This window comes from Heliangelus exortis, chromosome 22, assembly GCF_036169615.1.
Source record: "Heliangelus exortis chromosome 22, bHelExo1.hap1, whole genome shotgun sequence".
Taxonomy (NCBI): Eukaryota; Metazoa; Chordata; class Aves; order Apodiformes; family Trochilidae; genus Heliangelus; species Heliangelus exortis.
The window spans coordinates 3,797,591-3,816,803 of record NC_092443.1 but is presented as its reverse complement, the minus strand read 5'-3'; the positions used below and the strand labels follow the sequence as shown (position 1 = coordinate 3,816,803).

General features: G+C 62.6%; 4 protein-coding genes across 9 annotated transcripts; all 4 read left to right on the top strand.

The window, feature by feature from the left end:
• The first annotated feature begins 1,043 nt into the window (after nt 1-1,043).
• Nucleotides 1,044-3,377, top strand: DPM2 (dolichyl-phosphate mannosyltransferase subunit 2, regulatory). Its single transcript, XM_071766105.1, has 4 exons — nt 1,044-1,162; nt 1,553-1,642; nt 2,678-2,780; nt 2,965-3,377. Exons 1-4 carry the CDS (start codon nt 1,160-1,162, stop codon nt 3,021-3,023), a joined length of 255 nt encoding a protein of 84 aa, XP_071622206.1. The 5' UTR covers nt 1,044-1,159; the 3' UTR covers nt 3,024-3,377.
• Nucleotides 3,378-4,167: 790 nt separating this feature from the next.
• On the top strand, nt 4,168-7,247 carry ST6GALNAC4 (ST6 N-acetylgalactosaminide alpha-2,6-sialyltransferase 4). Of its 3 annotated transcripts, none has more exons than XM_071766096.1 (6): nt 4,168-4,420; nt 5,108-5,185; nt 5,461-5,631; nt 5,757-6,169; nt 6,283-6,390; nt 6,475-7,247. In XM_071766096.1, the coding sequence occupies exons 2-6, from the start codon at nt 5,174-5,176 to the stop codon at nt 6,662-6,664; spliced, it is 894 nt and encodes a 297-aa protein (XP_071622197.1). In that variant the 5' UTR covers nt 4,168-4,420; nt 5,108-5,173; the 3' UTR covers nt 6,665-7,247. The 3 variants fall into 3 exon arrangements, with proteins under 3 accessions (XP_071622197.1, XP_071622196.1, XP_071622198.1); XM_071766095.1 differs by lacking the exon at nt 4,168-4,420 and adding an exon at nt 4,546-4,868; XM_071766097.1 differs by lacking the exons at nt 4,168-4,420; nt 5,108-5,185 and having other exon boundaries at nt 5,501-5,631; nt 5,801-6,169.
• Nucleotides 7,248-8,849: 1,602 nt separating this feature from the next.
• ST6GALNAC6 (ST6 N-acetylgalactosaminide alpha-2,6-sialyltransferase 6) lies at nt 8,850-12,391 on the top strand. Of its 2 annotated transcripts, none has more exons than XM_071766099.1 (6): nt 8,850-8,986; nt 9,897-9,944; nt 10,059-10,238; nt 10,415-10,812; nt 10,987-11,094; nt 11,171-12,391. In XM_071766099.1, exons 2-6 carry the CDS (start codon nt 9,930-9,932, stop codon nt 11,358-11,360), a joined length of 891 nt encoding a protein of 296 aa, XP_071622200.1. In that variant the 5' UTR covers nt 8,850-8,986; nt 9,897-9,929; the 3' UTR covers nt 11,361-12,391. The 2 variants fall into 2 exon arrangements, with proteins under 2 accessions (XP_071622200.1, XP_071622199.1); XM_071766098.1 differs by having other exon boundaries at nt 9,571-9,944.
• Nucleotides 12,392-12,652: 261 nt separating this feature from the next.
• AK1 (adenylate kinase 1) lies at nt 12,653-17,879 on the top strand. Of its 3 annotated transcripts, none has more exons than XM_071766100.1 (7): nt 12,653-12,691; nt 14,680-14,722; nt 15,623-15,658; nt 16,244-16,407; nt 16,614-16,730; nt 17,148-17,339; nt 17,661-17,879. In XM_071766100.1, the coding sequence occupies exons 1-7, from the start codon at nt 12,668-12,670 to the stop codon at nt 17,724-17,726; spliced, it is 642 nt and encodes a 213-aa protein (XP_071622201.1). In that variant the 5' UTR covers nt 12,653-12,667; the 3' UTR covers nt 17,727-17,879. The 3 variants fall into 3 exon arrangements, with proteins under 3 accessions (XP_071622201.1, XP_071622204.1, XP_071622202.1); XM_071766103.1 differs by lacking the exon at nt 12,653-12,691 and adding an exon at nt 12,947-13,152; XM_071766101.1 differs by lacking the exon at nt 12,653-12,691 and adding an exon at nt 13,218-13,237.
• Nucleotides 17,880-19,213: the final 1,334 nt, after the last annotated feature.

Here is a 19,213-nt window from a genome sequence, read left to right as displayed (position 1 = left end):
TCCCTGCCAGCCCTTCCCTCTGGACAGGAGAATGGCTGGAAAGGGGAGCTGGCAGCACCACACCAGCTGGGTGGGACCAGCAGCCTGCAGCTCAGGGGACCATGAACTGGTCCTTGGGGCTGACAATGTCACCCTGAACACAGTGTCCTGTCCCAGGCTCTGCTCCAGCAGCCTCCTCCTGCCCCCCTGCCCCGGGGGAAGGTGCTGCAGCCTGGGGGTGCTCACAGCTCCCTCCCCTTCCACCACAGGCTGGCAATGGCACTGAGAGAGGTTTGAGTCAAGCTTTTGGTGCTTGGGTAGAACCACAGCATGGGTGGGAGGGGAAGAGGCCTTAAAGGTCCATGTGCAGGGACACCTCCCCCCAGACCAGGTTGCTCCAAGCCCTACCCAGCTTGGTCTGGAACCAGGGCTGGGACAGCCCCAGCTCCTCTGGACAACCTGGGCCAGGGGCTCACCATCCTCACAAGAAAATATTACTTCCTAAAATCTAACCTCAGTCTCTCCTCTTTCAGCTTAAAATCATTCCCCCCTTTGTCCCATCCCTCTGTGACTTTCTTACCAGTCCTTCCCCAGCTTTCCAGGCACTGGGAGATGCTCTGAGGTCTCCCTGGAGCCATCCCCAGCCTGAACCCCAACTCTCCACCGTTTTCAAGCAGAGCTGCTCCGGCCCTCCCACCATCTCGAGGCCTCCTCTGGACCCGACGCTGGTGCAGGTGAAGGCTGGAGGGGAAGAAGCAGTTTTGCCTTCCCCAGATACACCAGTGGGGCCATGCGGACTCTTCCTTCCCCTTCCCCTCAGCCTCCCCTTCCTCAGACTCGGATCCTCTGTGCTCCTGGGCCCTGGGGCTCGCTCTTCCCCCTCCCCATCTGCCGCGGGCTGGGTGGTTTCTGAATCGTTTCCCTCAGCACTCCCAGGCAGGGGGGTGGCTGACCCGTCCCTTCCTGTCACCCTCAAGAGGCACCAAGGAGATGGGGAGGCTCCCGGCGCCATGTCCGCCCCCAGGACTACATCTCCCGTCGTGCCCCGGGGCACGGGGACCCCCCGCTGATTGGCTCTCTCTGCAGGGGGAGGGGGCGGGGACTCAACGCAGCGCGCTGATTGGTGGCCGCTCCCGGAAGCGGGGTGCTGGCGCGGAGGAGGCCGGGGGTGGCGGTCGCCATGGTGAGTGGGGTCGGGCGGACCCTGAGGGGTCCGGGGGTGCCCCCTGCTCGGCACCGCCTGAACGGCGGCCGAGACCCAGCGCGGGGCTGCCCGGGGGAGGCTGGGACTCCACGACCGCCTCCCGCGGCCTTTTCGGGGCACCTCCGGTGCCGGTCGGTGCCCCCGGAGCGGGCCAGAGCTGCGGGTGCCACCCGCCACGGCCGGGCGGGAGCGCTGGCAGCCGCAGGGCCCGGTCCCGCCGGTCTGTCCGCGGGTGATTCCCGCTGCAGAGGGTTTCCCTCCCCTTCCCCACCTGCTCCAGGCCCGCAGCCGCGCGTTCACACAGCCCGGGGCAGACCCAGCAGCCGGTGCCCGTTAGCCGGCCTGCTCTGACCCTCTCTCCCTTCGCAGGCCACGGCAACAGACCAGGTGGTTGGATTCGGCTTGGTTGCCTTCAGCCTCGCTCTCTTTGTTTACTACACCCTCTGGATCATCGTTCTGGTACGAGTCTCCTCTGGCACTTACAGCCCTGATCACTTCACACTCGGGTTAGCATGGGCTCTGTTTCGGTGCTGATGTGTCCGTGTGCCTGAAGGAATCCACCTTGCTAACTTCCTGGTCAGAAAACGTCAAGGCAGAGGTTCCTCTGGTGGTTGGCACAGCCCTTGCAGCTTCTGAGAGCACCTGGGTGAGGCCGAGCTCTGATGGTGCCTCCTGCCCCTGCTGCTCCTGGGGGGGCTGACCCAGATCTGAGCTAAAGCCTGGTCCCTCTGGGGGGACTGGGGCTTGTGTTTGTGTCCTCCTGGTTCTAGTGGGAGATAACAAACATAAAATAAAACAACTCCTACTAAGCCTGGAGCCTGGTAGAGAGGAGAAGTGTTTAGGGAGTGCAGAGCTTTGGAAAAGTGATTGTCAGCCTGGTGGTTTGCCCACTTCTAGGGACCCATCAGTTGAGGATATTAGTGGGGTTTTTTTCCCTAGAAAGGAACAACTCCTCCTGAGCTTTCCGGGTACAAGAGGTGTGGTTCAGCAGTGTCAGCACTGCCAGCATTCCCTCAAACTCTGAGAGTTTTGAATTCTCCTCGTCTCTGCTCACCGTGCCACTCGGTACCTGTTTAGGATTCCCGGGAGCTCGCAGGGTTGCTCGCTGCTGTGCACTGCTCTCTAGTGTCCAAAGCCTTTCCCGACCTCCGCAGGGGGATCCGGGCGGGATCTCCATGGCGCAGAAGCCGGTGCCGGCTGCTCCCTTCTGCAGGGCGGAGTCCAGAGACCCAGTGGCCCTGCCCACCCTGTGCCCCCCCTTTTTTTGGCTGAGCGTTGAAGCCTTCACCCCCGGCTCTGGCGTCCCTGCAACTGTGGGCTGAGCCACCTGCAGTGCTGGGAAACTTGGGGTTGGTTTGGTTTTTTGTTTTTTTAAATATCTCTCTCTTCAAACCTGATGTTTCCATCCTGCTTTCAAAACCATGAGGCTGCAGGTGTGGGGGGCTTCCCCTGGTGTGGTGCCCACCTGGTGACAGCTCTCTCTGTCCCCTGCAGCCCTTCATTGACAGTGACCATGGCATCCACCAATACTTCCTGCCCAGGGAGTATGCTGTGATCATCCCCGTGGTGGCTGGGCTGCTGCTGCTGCTATTTATAGGTGAGTGTTAGTTCAGTGGTTCTAATTAGAAGCTCCTAAATTAGGAAGGGTGAAGAGGGTTGCTGAGGAGGTTAAGTAAGGTGTGACACTCGTGACACTCTGCTGAGGTTCTGTTCCTCACCACTGGGTTTTAAAGAGCTGTCATTGTAAGTTTTCTGGTAGAATTGTTCTCTCTTTCTTGTAGGTGTTTTCATAATGGTTGTGATGTGGAAGAGCAGAAAGACTGCCAAGAAATTGGACTGAAGGCCCAGCTGAGAGAGATGAGGAGAAGGTGCCCACCCTGGGGTGTCACAGCCAGGAAAAGACTTTGCTGGCAGCACCAGGCATCACCTCCCCCAGAGCACTCAGCACCAGCTGGCTGTGCCCTCCCACTCTCCTGCCTGTAGTTCACAACTTACTGACCAAAGGGAAGCAGAACTGACCTCCAGGGCTCCCCAGGAGAGGGACCAGAGCCCCAGCTGTGAGGGACCTACTGGGCCTCCAGCAGCTGGAACTGCCAGGGTGCAAGTTGAGCCCTGCCTGGCCTCATGCTGACCCCTCCCCTCTGCTCTGTGTCCAGTAGTTTGTTCCTTATCAGTTTGGGTTTTTTTATGTTTACGGTTTATGAGTTTTGGGGTTTTTTTCATTGGATTCAAAATTGAGAGGAAAGAAATGAGACTGAGCTTGGAAAAGGCAGCGTTGTGTTCTCTCCATCTGCCTGCTGGAAGGACTAGTGGTGGGCTCTAAGGAGGGACCCAGCAGGTGGAGGGTGCAGGGACAGTGCCACATTTCCCTCTGGCTCCCCTCCAGGCATGGTTAGGAGGTGCCCAGGGTCACAGGAAGGGTTTGGCTCCAGGTGTGGTTCCTGTTCCAGGTGTCAGCTGCTGGCTGGGTTCCTGTCCCCAGACCTGGGGCTGGGTGGGCAGGCACGGTGGCTCCCTGTCCCTGTCCTGCAGGGTTCCTGGCTGCTCCCCCAGACCACAACCAGCAGGATCACCCCAGGGAGTACCTGAACTCCCCAGCAGTGTGTCCCAGTGTCTCCCATCCTGCCAGGGGTGATACTGGTGGCTCAGGGGTACCTTGGGTGCTTGGGGTCTTGGGCTGAACCCACTGCATGGCTGGAGCTGGTGGGGGCTGCCCCTGCATCCAGAGAGGAATCTTCTTCCCAGCCCCTCACCTGCTGGATGTGGCTCAGCCCACCCCGTGCTGGGGGGTTTGAGCTGGGGCAGGGGGAGGCAAGGGAGGGAACAATTTGGTCACATCTCTGAGCAGCACCAGGTGTGTCCCCAGGTACAGGAACCCAACCATGCCCCTGCCATTTCTTTGCTCCTGGCCAAAGCCTGTGGGGCACATGGTTGGGAACAGTTTCAAGGTTACTTCTCATATTTCTATGTCAATGGTGAAAGAAAGCAAAGTCCAATTCCCTTCCCCGGATCAAGGGGTGCTGGCAGCTCCCTCTGGGACATTTCTCACCTTCTCTGCAGATTGGCCCTGGCTACCAGTGATAGGTGGCCCCTGGGGCCAGCAGATGGGGACTGGGGCACCACCAGGTCAGTCTGCCACAGCCCCGCACCTGGACTGGTTCGGGCTCTGGGCTGTTCTCAGCGCACCTGAGCTCCGCCCCCGGGGCTGGAATCGTAGGGAGCTGTTGGTACCGGGAGGTGAGAGAGGGGCTCTGGGACACGGGAAGGGGGCTAAAGGGGGGGGATGAAGGAGGTGGAGAGAGAAGTGGGGGGGTGGAGGTCGGTCCCGGGGGACACGAGATGGGTGGCGGGGTCGGTACCGGGACGGGATGGATCCCAGTGCCCTGGTCCGGGCAGGCGCGGGAGGGCGGTGCCGGAGGAGCCGCAGCTCGGTCCTGGTACTGGTGCGCTGGGCTGCGGGCGCGTCCCAGAAGAGCCGTGACCCGGTCCCGGTCCCGAACGGCGAGCTGAGGGCGCGACCCAGAGGAGTGGGAGCTCGGGGCCGGGCGGAGCGGAGAGGGGCGGGTCCCGGTCCCGGCAGTGCCCTCTCGCCTCCGCTCCGCCCCGCCAGCCCCAGGCCGGTGCCGCCCACCGGGGTTGCGGGGCCCGGCGGAGGCACCCTGGGGCCCGGGGAGCTCCCGTCGCGGTGAGTGGGGTCGGTTCCGGTTACCGGGGGCGTGGGCCCGAGTCCTGCCCGGGGGGGCGGCACCCGCGGGGCCTCGCGGCGGGAAAGGGGGATACAGGGGGGGTTCCGGGACAGGGGAAGTCCCGGCACAAAGCATGGGGGGGGGGGGGGGCACTACGGGCATTGCGGTGATGGGAACAGGGGGGGTCCCTCTGGGGCTCCTCTCACCGGTGCTGCCGCTGAGCCCCCTCTGCACACAGGGTGCGAGCCCCCACCCTCAGGGTGACCCCCGGGCCCCGCCGGGAGACCCGCCAGCCCCCCGGAGGATGAAGGCGCTGGTGAGTACCCGCTGGGACGGGAGGATGCGAGGGGCCACGGGGGACCCCACCAGCATCGGGGGCCCGAAATCCTGGCAGGTGCCGGTTCCCGAAGGCAGTACCGAGCCCTGCGTGGGCCGTGGGTGCCTGCAGGAAGCGAGAGAGGCCCCAGAACCTGCTGCCGTTCCCCGGCACCACCTCCGAGGAGCTGCTCCTGCCATGGGGCCACCGACATCCAGCAGACGGGGCTGGTGCACACGGCCGGGTCTGGAGAAACTTCCCCTCTCTGCTTCCAGGTCCGGTTGTTCCTGACTCTGGTGTGCGGGGTGGTGGTGGCTGTGCTCTACATCCTGCTGTGCTCCAGCCCCGGCCCGCCGCCCCGCTGCCAGGCCCCGGGGGAACGGGGGAGCCCCACGGCACCCACGGTCCTCAGCCTCCAGGGGTACAGCCACGTCCCCAGTGGGAAGGTGAGTGGGGATGGGGCAGTGCCTCAGTTTCCCCTTCCTTAGGGAAGGGCGTGTGGGGCCGCGGTGTGTCAGGCTGCTGCGGGAGGGAAGGAGGAGCCGATGGGTGAGGGTGTGTGTCCACACAGGCCCTGCAGCGAACGCTGTGCCACCGCTGCGCCCTTGTCTCCAGCTCGGGGCAGATGCTGGGCTCTCACCTGGGACAGGCCATCGACGGGCAGGACTGTGTCCTGCGCATGAACCACGCCCCCACTGCCGGCTACGAGGAGGACGTGGGGGCACGGACCACCATCCGGGTGGTCTCACACACCAGCGTCCCACTGCTGCTGAGGAACCAGCCCTACTTCTTCCAGCAGTCTCAGGAGAGCCTCTACATCGTCTGGGGGCCAGCGAAGAAGATGAACAGGGAGAAGGCGGGCTCGACCTACCAGGCACTGCTGAAGGTGATGGAGAGGTACCCCCACCTGCAGATCTACACCCTGACTGAGAAGAAGATGATGTATTGCGATGATGTCTTCCAGAATGAGACAGGGAAGAACAGGTACCACCAGCTCCCAGGGAGCACCCGTCAGGTCCCGCTGCCATAGCATGTGCCTCCCAGCTGGGTTGGCAGAATTGTGCCACCTGCTCCAGCACAGCCACGGTGCTTTGCAGGATGAAGTCAGGCTCCTTTCTGAGCACGGGATGGTTCACCATGATCCTGGCCATGGAGCTCTGTGAGCAGATCTACGTCTTCGGGATGGTCAGTGACAGCTACTGCAGGTGTGTGGGGGGCATTGAGGGTGGGCACAGGGTGGTCTGGTGTTTCCCCCCAAGTCCTCCTACCACCCCATCTCCTCCTACCAGGGAGCAGAACCACTTGAGTGTGCCCTACCACTATTTTGAGAAGGGCAAGCTGGATGAGTGTGGGATGTACCTGCTGCACGAGCGAGTCCGCCGCGGCGGGCACCGCTTCATCACCGAAAAAGCCATCTTCTCCCGCTGGGCCAAGAGGAGGAACATCACCTTCACCCACCCATCCTGGGCAGGTGAGTAGGGTGCCAGCCATGAGGCAAGGTGATGAGGATCCTGGCAGCAGGAGAGGTCTCATCCTGCAGTGACACAGCTCTGCTCTGCCAGTGCCACGGTTGAAAGGATTTTCTGAGCCCTAGAGCAGGGAGTCTCCATCTCTGCGGTGACAGGGGTGGTTCTCCCAGCTGGTGGATGGGCTGGGGACCCCTCATGTCAGTGCATGGGGGGCATGGACTGGACCCACAAAGCCCCATCAGCTCCAAACACCTGCCCAGGTGGACCCAGGGTGACCATGAATGTTTTCTGCCTGCTCTACTGGAATGAGTCTTTAATGCAGGATTAAGGATTCGGCTGCTAGGCTGCGGTGCTAAATGGGGTGAGAGAGCATGGGGCCCACCAGGACCACGAGCTGGTGTCTCTCCCAGGGATAAAGCTTCACTATCCCTGCCCTGAGACCCAGCACTGGGTGTGTGGTACAGGGAGCCTGCTCCAGGCTCCCTCAGCCTGTTGCCTTCTGCTGCTTCACCAGGGGCTCACAGTTGCCTTGTCACAAGTGCCCTTGGATTCAGACCAAAGCTAATGTGGCCATTAAAAGGGTTTTTTAATTGGTGGTGTCCCATGCTGTGCTTCTTCTGGCTGTGGGACATGGGTACAGTGGGTCAAGGGACAGCAGCTGGTCGTCCTGTTCCCCTGCCAGGCTATAAATAAGAAGTGGACATGAGGAGGGGATAGAGCTGAGGCTGAACCTGGAGGAGGGCACTGAAAGGCTGCAGTCGAGATTATTTGGAGGGGTGCTGGCCCGTTATTGCTTTTATGATGTCTCCAGGGTGATCTTCAGAGGGCTCAGTGCTGCCAGGCTGCAGGACAGCAGACAGCTCCCTTGTCCCTGGGGAGATGGGGCACAGCCCAGGCACGTGTGTCGCCCCGAGCCCAGCTGCACGAAGTTGCTGCAGCAGCTCCTTAAACCCCTGGCAGATGGGCTGGTGTTGGGGTGGGCCTGGGGATGTTTGGGCAAGCAGAAGGGGCAAACGGAGCCCCATTTGCTCACATTTCAGCTGAGCCCATGTGCTGGGGTCAAGGGAGAAGCGAGCTGCCTGGCACCTCGGGATGCTGCCAGCTCAGCTTCCTGCAGAGCCCCTGGAATTCTTTTTTGGGTCTCCACCGGCCCACAGCCCCACGCAGGGAATGGCAGCACCAGCCACGGAGAAGCTAAACTCTCTCTGGACAGGCCGCCGCAGCGGGGATGCAGGTGGAGCCACCTTCCCGCCCCTCGAAATCCCCCAGCGAGGGGCCCTGGGTCCCGGGGGAGGCGGCGGTAGCGGCATCCCAGCAATGTGGCCTTGCGCCCGGCACCGGCTCAGGCTCCACCGGCTGCTCCCGGCACGTTGCCGGCAGCGCTGCCGCCCCTAAACCATCTCCTCAGCTCACTCTCACCGGTGCCCCCGGGGCTGGGACCGGCCAACCCCCCCCAGCCCCCTTCGCAGGGGCAAACCCGGCGGGTACCGGTGCGGGCGGCACTAGGACCCCGCGGCTCTCCCCGGCGGCGCGCGGCTCCCGGGGCTCCGTGCGCGCGCGGCACCGGGCCCGGCGGCATCGCGGAGCATCGCGGAGCATCGCGGAGCATCGCGGAGCATCGCGGAGCATCGCGGAGCATCGCGGAGCATCGCGGAGCATCGCGGAGCAGCGGTCGGTGCACCCATCATGTCCCATCCCAGCCCCTTTAGCCGGTGCCGGGGGCAGAACGGTGCCGTGGCCGGGCGGAGGAACGGCCCCTGCCCCGCCGCTCCGGTGCACGGTGGATTGGGGAGGCGGGGGGAGTTCGGGGGGGGGGGGGGGAGGGCTGGAATGGACCGGGCTCCGGCCTGCCGGCTCCTTTAAAGCGGGGCTTCTGGGGAGGGTTGGTGCTGGAGGGGAGGGCTGCATCCCGGGGAGCAGAGGGGGCTGTATGCCGGGAGCAGCGGGGTCTGCACGCCGGGAGCGGGGGGGGCGGGGGGTTGCATGCCGGGGTTGGGGAGAATTTGCACGTAGGAGTGGAAGGTTTTCACCCCGGGCGGGCTGGGGGAGGATTTTCACTTCCCGGGCTGTAGGAGGGTTTGCATCCGGGGCTGGGGGGGGGGGGAACACGCACCGCTTCATGGGGGCGCCACGGGCTTTGCACCCCCGCGGTGCGGGGAGGGGGGAGCGGGTCTGGATCAGTCCTTCCCCGGCAGTGCAGCGATGTGACCCCCGGGGTGCAGCCATGGCCGTGCTGGCCGGAGGGGTCTGGCAGCCCCCCGCAGCCTGCGGGGTGGAGGAGGAGATGACGGACCCCCCCGCCGATTGCTGCAGATGAGAGCCCCCCGCCCAGGTAAGGCCCGAGGGGTCCCCGCTGTGGTGTCACCTACAGCTTGAGCACTATGGGGTGCAGAAGGGGTGCAGGAGCAGGGGTCCTGGTGCTGCTCCCCAGCCTGTGCAAAGCGAGACCCCTTTGTACCCTCAGACCAGGGCTCCAGGGACAGGCTGGCACCTCCCTGGGCTTCGACACCGGCCCTGAGAGCCCCTCGGGGTCACTGCCCCCCTCCATGGGTTGCTGCGTAATTTTCCATCCCTGCTCCTCGCAGGGCAATTAGTGAAGAGGTTTCAATATTTATTTATTTTTAATTTCCAATTGCTCTGAGTACTCCAGGAGCAGCCTTGACTCACTAATGAGGACTCAGTCCATCTCTGCCAGCCTGGGGGAGTGGGTGTCAGAGAAGGTACCCCCAGGGGCAAGCACCCCGAGGGTGCACCCTTGCATGCCTCAGCCCCGGCGCTGGGGAGGCCCCTCCCAGCTCCAGCTGGATTTGAGCTCATGTGTGAGCTGAGTTATGCAGGTCTCAGTTCCTCTCTCCCCAGTCTGAGCTGGTTGTTTTAATGGGATTTCACTGTGTGAACGGCATGTTTATCCTGTAGGTCTGGGCAGCTTCAGCCCCTCTGGCAGGGGATAATCCCTCCTGGGATCACAGCCCAACGTGGGGATCTCCCTGGCGTGAGCCACACTCGGGTTTGGCTCCTTGGCCCTGCAGAGCTTGCTCAGACTCTGCCCGTGGCATTTCCCTTCCTTGCACCAGTGCTGGGGGCTTGTCCTCCCCTTGGAAGGGGGACTCGGGGGTCCAACTGGGTGCAGGGCTCTGCTCCAGCACAGCTGATCCAGGCTGCCCAGTGGGTCACCCTGTGGGTACCCTCTCCCGGAGCACGGTGGCGAGGGGCTGGCACTGGGGTGACTTTGTGCCTTGCAGGTGCTCACAGGACGCTGGGGCTGGCGCAGAGACATGAGTGGCAGCACGGTGAGTGCATGGGCACGGCTGGGGACAGGAGGCACCTCCCTGGGGACACCCGCTGGAGGTGCTACCAGGAGCAGGGGCAGGATGCTGATGCTCTCCCCCTCTCCCTGTGCACAGAGCCAGCGTGCCGCCGCCCTGGGGGTCCTCTTTGCCTTGATTATGTTGCTGATCATCTACAGCTCCGGCAGCGGGAGCGAGGTCTTCCCCTACAGCCGCCTGCGGGGCAGAGCCCGCCGGCCACCCGACCTCAAGAAGTGGGGGGTGAAAAACGGGTACCTGCCCGTCTGCGGCAATAAGGTACGAGCTGGGGAGTGGGTGCGGGATCTGGGCCCTCTGCTGACACCCAGAGAAACTGTCCCCACTGTGACTCCCCAGGAGATGGTGATGCCTTGTCCCCTGTCCCAGCTTCATCCCTCCCTGCTGGGTAGCAGTGACACCAAAAGTCACCTGCTTATGATGCTTGTCATCACCAGACCCTGACTGCCCGCTGCCACCAGTGCGTCATTGTCACCAGCTCCAGCCACCTCCTGGGCACCCGCCTGGGCACGACCATTGATGGGGCTGAGTGCACCATCCGCATGAATGACGCTCCCACCACTGGCTACGACACTGATGTGGGCAACAAGACCAGCTTCCGTGTGGTGGCCCACTCCAGCCTCTACCGCGTCCTCAAGCGGCCCCAAGAATTTGTCAACAAGACCCCGGAGACCATCTTCATCTTCTGGGGGCCACCTGCCAAGATGCAGAAGGGCCTCCTGAAGATCATCCAACGTGTCAGTGCCTCCTTCCCCAACATGACAGCCTATGTCGTCTCCCCTGGCCGCATGAAGCAGTTTGATGACCTGTTTCGAGGAGAGACAGGGAAGGACAGGTACCTTGGAGCCACCTCCTGCACCGCTTCCCCTCCTTTTCCAGGTCCCTGGGGAAGAGCTGGCTCTTGGGGCTGCTTCCTGCCTGTGGCATCAGGATGGGGGCTTCTGGGCTGGGTTGGGGACCATAGAGAGTGTCCATCACCCAGCACCTCGTCTCCATTTCTCCTCCCCAGGGAGAAGTCACGCTCATGGCTCAGCACTGGCTGGTTCACCATGGTGATCGCGGTGGAGCTCTGCGACACCGTCCACGTCTACGGCATGGTACCACCCAACTACTGCAGGTAAGGAGACCCCTGAGCCCCTACCTCAGCTCCCCAGCCTCACCCTGGTGCTCACCTCATTTCCCCCACCCTGCAGCCTCCGTCCCCCACCCCGCCGCTTGCCCTACCACTACTACGAGCCGAAGGGCCCCGATGAGTGCACCACCTACGTCCACAATGAGCGGAGCCGCAAGGGCAACCACCATCGCTTCATCACCGAGAAGAGGGTCTTTGCCACCTGGGCCGGCCTCTACAACATCACCTTCTCCCACCCCAGCTGGCCCTAGGGGCTGCCCACAGCCCTCCTCAGAACTGGGGGAGATGAGGGTCTTCTCCATCCCCCCCATGGAGTGAGGAGCAGCAGGTGCCTCCCGTGAGGCCACCGCCATTGCACACAGTGGCTCCTCCTTGGGTTTTGAGCTTTTTTTTGAGGGGGGCAAGTGGTGAAGGCAGGGTTTGGGGGTCCCCTCCCTATGGGTGAGAGGTGTGGGGGTGTGGTCCTGCCTGATCCTGGTCCAGGCATCTTGCAGCCCCTGCAGATGCACAAGGATGCTGGGTCCCTCAGCTTGGTTTGGGGTCACATCACTTTTGGGACCACTGTGGAGACTGTTACCCCCCCATCCTCTGAGTGTGTGCCTCCCCTCTTTTTTGGGGCTCAGCCCCCTCAGTCATCCCCAGCACCCCAATCGCAGCCCATGGGCATCCTTCCCTCAGCAGACCCCCCCACCCCAGTTTTCAGTGGGACCCCATGCGGGTGACACTGCTACCCTTGGTGTCCAAAACCACCCGTCTCTTCCTGATGTCACTGCGCCCCACACTGCCAAAACCTTTTCTAACCGAGCGATGGGATTTTAGGGGGGCTTTTGGGGCTTTTTTTTTTCCCCTCCCTGCTTCTGGTGCCAGGGTGTGTATTTGAATTTCACTCCAAGCTGAAGGAGCAAGATGCTCCTTAGCAGTAACGAAGGGATCAGCAGCAGCCCGTGGCTGGGTCTCATAATTTATTAATTGCTTATAAAGTATTTAAAACTGGGCACATAGCAGGGGGGGCAGCAGTGCCCCTTGGTGCCCTCCAGCCATGAGGGAGGGGTGTATTTTGTTACTAATTTCTCATCAGTGGAGAGGCGGGTTTAGGGAAAATAGCTAAATATGGCGTGTTTGAGTGCTGAGCCCTGGTAGGACTCTGTGCCTCAGTTTCCCTCCAGCCAGTCCCCATTGCAAGGTGGGCTCTGAGGGACGCAGTGCTGAGTGAAGCTGTGGGGCACCTGCATTTTGTAATGGTTTGTACAGGAATAAATATTGCTGCAGTCTGTTGCCTTGGGCCCTGGCTCCAGGATGGGTTTTTGGGTGCTGGGTGGTGTGTGCCAGGGGTGTCATCAGAGAGGGGCTCAGGACCCCCACCCCCCAGCAGTGCTGGCCGTGGGTGTTTGGGAGGATGCAGGAAAGGGACTGCTGTGTCCAGGTGGGACCTGTGTCCAGCAGCCAGATGACCCCGGCCCTGAGCCACCCCCCCAGTGCCTGCTGAGACCTCTCCAACTCACGACACCCTTAGGCAGCTGCCCTGGGCTGGCAGGGCCTTGGGACGCTGCCTGCACCCATGCAGGAGGAGGAGGAAAGACAGGTAAGGCCACTGCACCCCCGGGGCTTTGTCCTGGGGGGCGGATACCAAGGTGAATGGGGACAGAGATGGGGACAGCAGCGCCCTGCGAGGAGCTGCGGTCAGATGCGCGGGATGGAGCGCCGGAGCTGTCTCAAGACCCCCCAGCATGGGGGGTGCGGGCTGCCTCCGCGCAGAGGTGGAAACTGAGGCACGGGGGGCGGGGGTCCCGCATCCCACGGCCGTGCGGGGGTTAACCGCATCCATCCCCAACCCATCCCACCCTTCCGGAGCGGCTCAGGGGACGGTGCCCCCCCACCCCCTCTGCCCGTCCCTGCCCGTTCGTCCCCGTCCCTGCCCGTCGGGCGGCAGCAGCCCCGCTCCCGGCATGCAGCGCGCCGCAGCCATCTCTATATAGCGGTAAAAATAGCCGGGCAGGACAGCAGGCAGCTGCCCGCGCTGCCCGGCCCGGCCCCGGCACACAGGTCAGTGTCTGGGTGTGTGTGTGTGTGTGTCCCGCCCCGGGGTACCGGTACCGCGGCCGCGTTTCGTCGTAGGGGTCGGGTCAAGGTCGGTCGCGGCGGCACCGGCGATTGGGAGAGGGGAGGGGCTGTGGGGGGGGGTATCGTGGGGAGGGGTCTGTGCCTCCTGGGGGGCTGGCAGCGCCGGCTGGGGACGGGGGCACTGCAGGGGGGCGTGGGGATATGGCACAGGGTGCTGGAGTCTTTGCATGGGCATTTGTGGGCTTGCAGGAGATGCTGAGGGGATTGCAGGGGTGTTGGGGCTTGCAGGGTGCTAGAGCCATTGCATGGGTGTTGGGGGTTGGGCTGGGGGGCTTGCGAGAGGTGATGGGGGTCCCCGAATGGGTGCTAGAGCCGTTGCTTGGGGGACTTGTAGGGGGTGCTGGGGGTGTTGGAGCCACACAGTCCTGGGCCTGGGGTCCCAACAGGGGTGGCAGATGGATGCTGATAGGTTGGGGGGGGCTGGTTGCAGGGTGAGGTTGGTGGGAGCACCCCAGCGTGTATTCTGTGCTGTCTTTTGTTGACGAGCCCCAACCCCTCTGCACCCCCCCATCCAGCTCCCTCCCCAGCCCCATCCCACTGGGCTCCCTGGCCAGCAGCCCCTCCCCAACTTGGGACTGGGCACCTCTACATTACCCTTACCCCCCACCCATGGGCCCTGAGCCCGCACTGAGGGGCCAGGGCTGCCCCCAGCCCCCCATGTCCCCTCTGAGGTCAGTGCCAGAAGTCCTGGAACTGTGAGCACCACTCCCCACGACTGGAGACCTCAGGAGGATCCCGTACCCCCCCAGATCCCTCAGGGACCATCCCAGGGGTTTGGGCCCCCCAGCATAGGGTGGGATGTGACCCGGTGCGGGCGTTAGGGCTGTGCGTGGCCTCTGCCCTTTCCCAGCTGTAATATGACCTGGCTGGTGACTGCGGCTCCTCTGGCCACGGGATGCTCCATCCCTGAGCCCCGTCCAGCCGGTCCGGGGTGACATGCTGTCACCAAGCTGGTCGGGTGCTGCAGGGCTGAGTGTGGGCAGGCAGGATGGCCAAAATTCCCCTGGGATGAGGGGGGGGTCGATGGGGAGCTGCTGGTCCCTTCCCCCACACACACACCTTAAGCCACTTCCAAAAAATCCCATTCTGTGGGGAGCCGGGGGGACTACGGGGTGTCCTGGTGACACCCATCAGCTCACACCAGCTTCCGGCTGCCGGGCTGCACCCTGGGGACAGGGATGTGGTCAGGGCAGGGAGTTGGTAACGTCACCACACGTCACCAGGCATGGGGAAGCCCTGGTCAAAGCCGGATGGGGCGGGTGGCTGCTGGGAGGCAGGTAGGCGTGATGGCCCTGGGAGCAGAGGCCCTCAGCTCCCTGTTTTGGGGCCAGGCTTGGCCATGGAGCTGGGTGCTAACACAGCAGGGAAGGGAGAGCTGTCATCTCCATGGCCTTAGGGACCTGCGTGTCCCTGCAGTGCTGAGTTTTTCATCCTGCTCTTCCCTCGCAGCCTGAAGTGTTCCTGTGCCTTGACTGTGGCAGCATGTCGGCAGGTGAGTGCCCCGGGACCCCTGCACCCAGATCCCTGCATCCATCTGCTTTGCACCCACATTTTCCAGCCTCTTTGCAACCATCCCCTCGGTCCCCCCCTGCGTCCATCCCCCTGCCTCCCCTGCATCCATCTTCCTTACAACCCCGTCCCCCCTACACCCATCCCCCTTACTCACATCCCCTCCACCCTCATCGCACCCATCTCTCCCCTCCATCCCCTCTTTATCTCCTCCCCTCTCCCCGTCCCTGCATCCCCCATGTCCCCCTGGTCCCTCCCTCTTGGCTCTGTCCCCATCCCTGGGGCTGGGCAGGTGCTGGAGGAGCTGAAATTTCATCCGCCTGTAATCAGGAGATGGGCAGGCAGCCCTGGGGTGTCTCAACTTTATTTTTAGGTCTGCCTCCCCCCTCAGTGTCCCCCCCAGCCTTGTCCCCCTGTCACGGCTGGACTCGGTCCTGCGGGTGGCAAGGGACCGTGTGTCACCTTGTCAGGGACAGGGCAGTTAGTGCCACCTGCAGGTTGGCCACCAGGACCCGGGGCCAGTGTGGGGTTCAGGGACTGCTTGGGGATCACAGCAGGAGCTCGAGGTGGCTGTGCCAAGCTGAGCCTGCTGCAGCCCCCCCGTGACCCCACCGAGCCAGCCTGTGGAACCATGGACAATGACCAGCTCTGGGACACCAGGTGGCAGTGGAATTCCAGCCCCATGGCCCCCATGCCGTGGGGTCTTTGTGCCCAGACGTGTCTACCATCCCAACCTGCCCAAGTGACAAGGATGAGGGGGACATGTTGCTGCTTCCTGCTTTGCCTTTACCCCTCGTGGGTGGGTCGCCTCCATCCCTGGGGACACCCACCATTTATCTTGTGCTTTCTGGCTTTGGGTAATTATTTATTTTCTTTCTCCCAGAAAAACTCAAGCAGCACAAAATCATCTTTGTGGTGGGTAAGTTGATGAATGGGTCCCACCACTAGCGGGATCAAGGCCACAGTGCAGCCCCAAAACCCCCCGTCTCCAGGGCTGGGGCTGTGGGTACCTACTGGTGCCCAGGGCTGGGGATTTGGGGATGGGGGCTTTGGGACCTCAGCTGTCCCCAGGGGCTGTGTTGGCTGTGGCTCCAGCCTGGCTCCTCAAGGCCATGGTGGGGTGGGCTGGGAGTGAAGTGGGACATGAAGGGTGGCATGAGAGTAAACACTGTAAACCCAATGATGTCCTGAGTGCTGATGGGGTCATGATACCCTGGGTGTCATTGAGACAGTCATGTCCAGGTGCTGGTGGTGCCCTGGGTGTCATCAGAGTGATGGTGCCTGCATGCCAATTGCCAATAGTCCCTGCCACCCACAAGGACCTGGCATACCCCAGCCCACCCCAGGAGCATCAATTCCCATCCTTCTGTGCTGGGCTTGGGGACACCATCCCCCATCCCACTGGGCTCTGGGAACTCCTGTGGGTTTGCGCTGCTGCTTCCAGGTCCCCCTTAAGTTTCTTACCTTTGCCTTGGGGCACGTGTGGCCCTCATGTGACTTGCAGGTGGCCCTGGCTCAGGGAAGGGGACCCAGTGTGAGAAGATTGTGCAGAAATATGGCTACACCCACCTCTCCACGGGGGACCTGCTGCGGGCCGAGGTCAGCTCGGGCTCGGAGCGGGGCAAGAAGCTGCAGGCCATCATGGAGAAGGGCGAGCTGGTGCCCCTGGTGAGTCCACGTGGGCTTATGGCACAGTGGGACATGCAGGCAGGGGTGGCTGAGGGGACACCAGATACCATGGTGGTGGTTGGCACGTGGACGGGGGACACCTCCATCCCTGCCACCCCAGGAGAAGTTGCAGCAGGGATGGGGGGTGCAGGGTAGGGGCACGTTGTCCCGTGTCATCCCTGGCAGCTCTGTCCCCCCCTCCCCAGGACACGGTGCTGGACATGCTGCGGGACGCCATGGTGGCCAAAGCAGATGTGTCCAAGGGCTTCCTCATCGACGGCTACCCCCGTGAGGTGAAACAGGGAGAGGAGTTTGAGAAGAAGGTGAGGTCCCGTGCCATGGCATGCAACCCACCATCCAGCAGCAGCCCAGCCCAGCCTCCCCATCCGGGTGAAGATTCCATCCCATCCCATCTAAACTGGGCCCCATCCCAGCCAGCAGGTCCTGCTGCCTTGGGGACAGCTTTCATCCAGGGTGTGGTGGTGGGAACATCTCTCTAGGGTGTCCTTGGACTGCCAGTGTGACCACAGTGACAATCTGATGGTGGTGGCAGAGCCAGGGCTTGGCCATGGTGTCCCTTTGCCCAGCAGTGTCCTGATGTCCCCCAGACCCATATGGAGGGAGGCGGAGGATGGCATGGGGACATCTGTGACTCTGATGTCCGTAGCCACTATCTCCCCACACCAAACCATGCCCATGGTGTCTTGGCATGGTGACAACCGTGTCCCCTCTGCCCACAGATTGCCCCCCCCACGCTGCTCCTCTATGTGGATGCGGGGAAGGAGACGATGGTCAAACGGCTGCTGAAGCGAGGAGAGACCAGCGGGAGGGTGGATGACAACGAGGAGACCATCAAGAAGCGTTTGGAGACCTACTACAAGGCCACCGAGCCCGTCATTGCCTTCTACAAGAGCAGAGGAATCGTCCGCCAGGTAAGCAGGGATGTGTCCAGTGCTGGCACCTTCAGTCCCCACCACTCAAGGCACGTGTGGTCCCAGGAGAGGAGAAGCGTTGGATGGGGATGATGAGGGAAGGGGGAAAAACTCAACCTTAGCTTGTTTGGGGTGGGCTCAACTCCTTGGAGCCAGCTGACCTCTCCCAACACAAGAGACCCCCTCCAAGGATGGCCCCGCACCCTTTTGCCCTGAATTGGCTCCGATCTCTCCACCCGTGGCCAAAATCCATCCCTGGAAGAGCTCCCGGGGATGGTGTGACCCTCCCCCCATGCCCCCCGCTAACCCCTCTGCACCCAGCTCAACGCCGAGGGCTCCGTGGAGGAGGTTTTCCAGCAGGTCTGCTCCCACCTCGACAGCCTGTAGCCGACCCCCAGCCCCACTCCCCCCTCGGCACTCGGGCAGAGACAGCGGAAGCGGCTTTATCCTGTTTTCGTGGTCGGAGCCGCGCGGAGGAAATTTCAAGGACATTGTGTTTGGCTCTTTCCCGTCTCTCCCCAGTAAAGTTCACTTTAATGAGCCCAGACTTTATCTTTTTCTTCGGTCGCAGGAAATGAGTTTTTCTTTCCAGAGATTTTTTTTTTTTTTTTTTTTCTCCTCCCCCCCCTCCTCTCCCTTCTTGTCCCGTCCCGTCCGCCCCCCAGTGCCTCTGGAGCTGATTAAGGGCAGGAAGCTGGTGTTTATCCCACCGGGGCAGTGGGATGCTGTGCTCCGAGGAAAGGGAGGGAGGGAGGGAGCATCCCGGCCGCTCGCCCCAGCTTCCCAATCCATGGCCCATGGGGAGCCTGTGGCCACGTCCAGCAGCCTGTCCCACAGCCCATCCTGCTCCCCCCAATCCCCTCCCACTCCCCCAGTCCTATCCTGTTCCCCCCAGATTCTATCCCGCTCCCTCAGATCCCATCCCACTCCCCCAAATCCCATCTTGCTCCCCTCCAATCTCAACCCACTCCCCCCATTCCCATCCCACTCCTCAGACCCCCCCTGTGCTCTGGGTGTGTATCCCTGCAGGCTGGATCCTGACACAGTCTCTGAGCCCCATCCTGCACATCCCTCCCCTATGGGCTGCTGGGGCGCTGGGGGCAGGTTTGGAGCCTACTATGGGACGGGGATTTCTATCACTTCCAGGCCTCGGGGTTTCTGTGCTTTGACTCTTGGAGTTTTTGGGGTACACGGCTGCAATGTGAGGTTTTGGGTGGCACAACACCCTGAGGGTGCTGTGGGACACACTGGGGACACCTGTGGGTGGGGACAGGGTGGGGGTCTTTATGGGGTGGGGGTTGCAGGGCCCCAGCAGACAGGCAGCTGGGGGAGGTGAGTAGGCATTTTGGGGGTGAGGAGTTTGAGGGCTCCCTAGGACCCACAGAGCTGCCCAGCCACAATGCCACAGCAGAGGGGCCGTGGTGGGGCTTGGGGCCAGGGTTTACCCAGGCACAGTGAAGGCAGGAGGTGGCAGAGCCTGGCAGGGCCCCCCCACCACTCACTTTCCGGCTGCCAGGAGCCGGGCACTGAGCCAGGGGGCTGGGGGGGCCTGCAGGGCCGGGGGCAGCCGAGGTCAGAACCGAGGAAGGAAATGAGTGGGGAAAAAACAAAAATCCCCAAGCAGAAAACCCAAACCCGCCAGGCTCCAACGTCAGCCTCGTGCCCAGGGGTGAAGGAGCCTCAGGGGAAGCCGGGTGGGAAGGATGAGGCCATCCGGGAGGGGCTGGGCTGCTGCCAGCACAGCTGAGCTGGTCTGGGGCTGGTGGGTGTTTGCTTTGTGTTGGTGGGGACGAGGGGACAGGGGGCAACAAGCAGTTTGGGATCCTGTGGCTTAAAGCTGTGCAGTGGGGTGACCCATCTGCCTTGTGCCTCCA

Bases quoted from the DNA above. Each gene is read 5' to 3' on its own strand.
- DPM2 (XM_071766105.1), top strand. The intron at 1,643-2,677 runs GTACGAGTCTCC...TGTCCCCTGCAG, and splicing joins CCCTCTGGATCATCGTTCTG to CCCTTCATTGACAGTGACCA. The intron at 2,781-2,964 runs GTGAGTGTTAGT...TCTTTCTTGTAG, and splicing joins GCTGCTGCTGCTATTTATAG to GTGTTTTCATAATGGTTGTG.
- ST6GALNAC4 (XM_071766096.1), top strand. The intron at 5,632-5,756 runs GTGAGTGGGGAT...GTGTCCACACAG, and splicing joins GCCACGTCCCCAGTGGGAAG to GCCCTGCAGCGAACGCTGTG. The intron at 6,170-6,282 runs GTACCACCAGCT...GGTGCTTTGCAG, and splicing joins AATGAGACAGGGAAGAACAG to GATGAAGTCAGGCTCCTTTC.
- ST6GALNAC6 (XM_071766099.1), top strand. The intron at 10,239-10,414 runs GTACGAGCTGGG...TGTCATCACCAG, and splicing joins TGCCCGTCTGCGGCAATAAG to ACCCTGACTGCCCGCTGCCA. The intron at 11,095-11,170 runs GTAAGGAGACCC...CCCACCCTGCAG, and splicing joins GTACCACCCAACTACTGCAG to CCTCCGTCCCCCACCCCGCC.
- AK1 (XM_071766100.1), top strand. From the start codon at position 12,668: ATGCAGGAGGAGGAGGAAAGACAG. The intron at 15,659-16,243 runs GTAAGTTGATGA...TGTGACTTGCAG, and splicing joins CAAAATCATCTTTGTGGTGG to GTGGCCCTGGCTCAGGGAAG. The intron at 17,340-17,660 runs GTAAGCAGGGAT...CTCTGCACCCAG, and splicing joins GCAGAGGAATCGTCCGCCAG to CTCAACGCCGAGGGCTCCGT.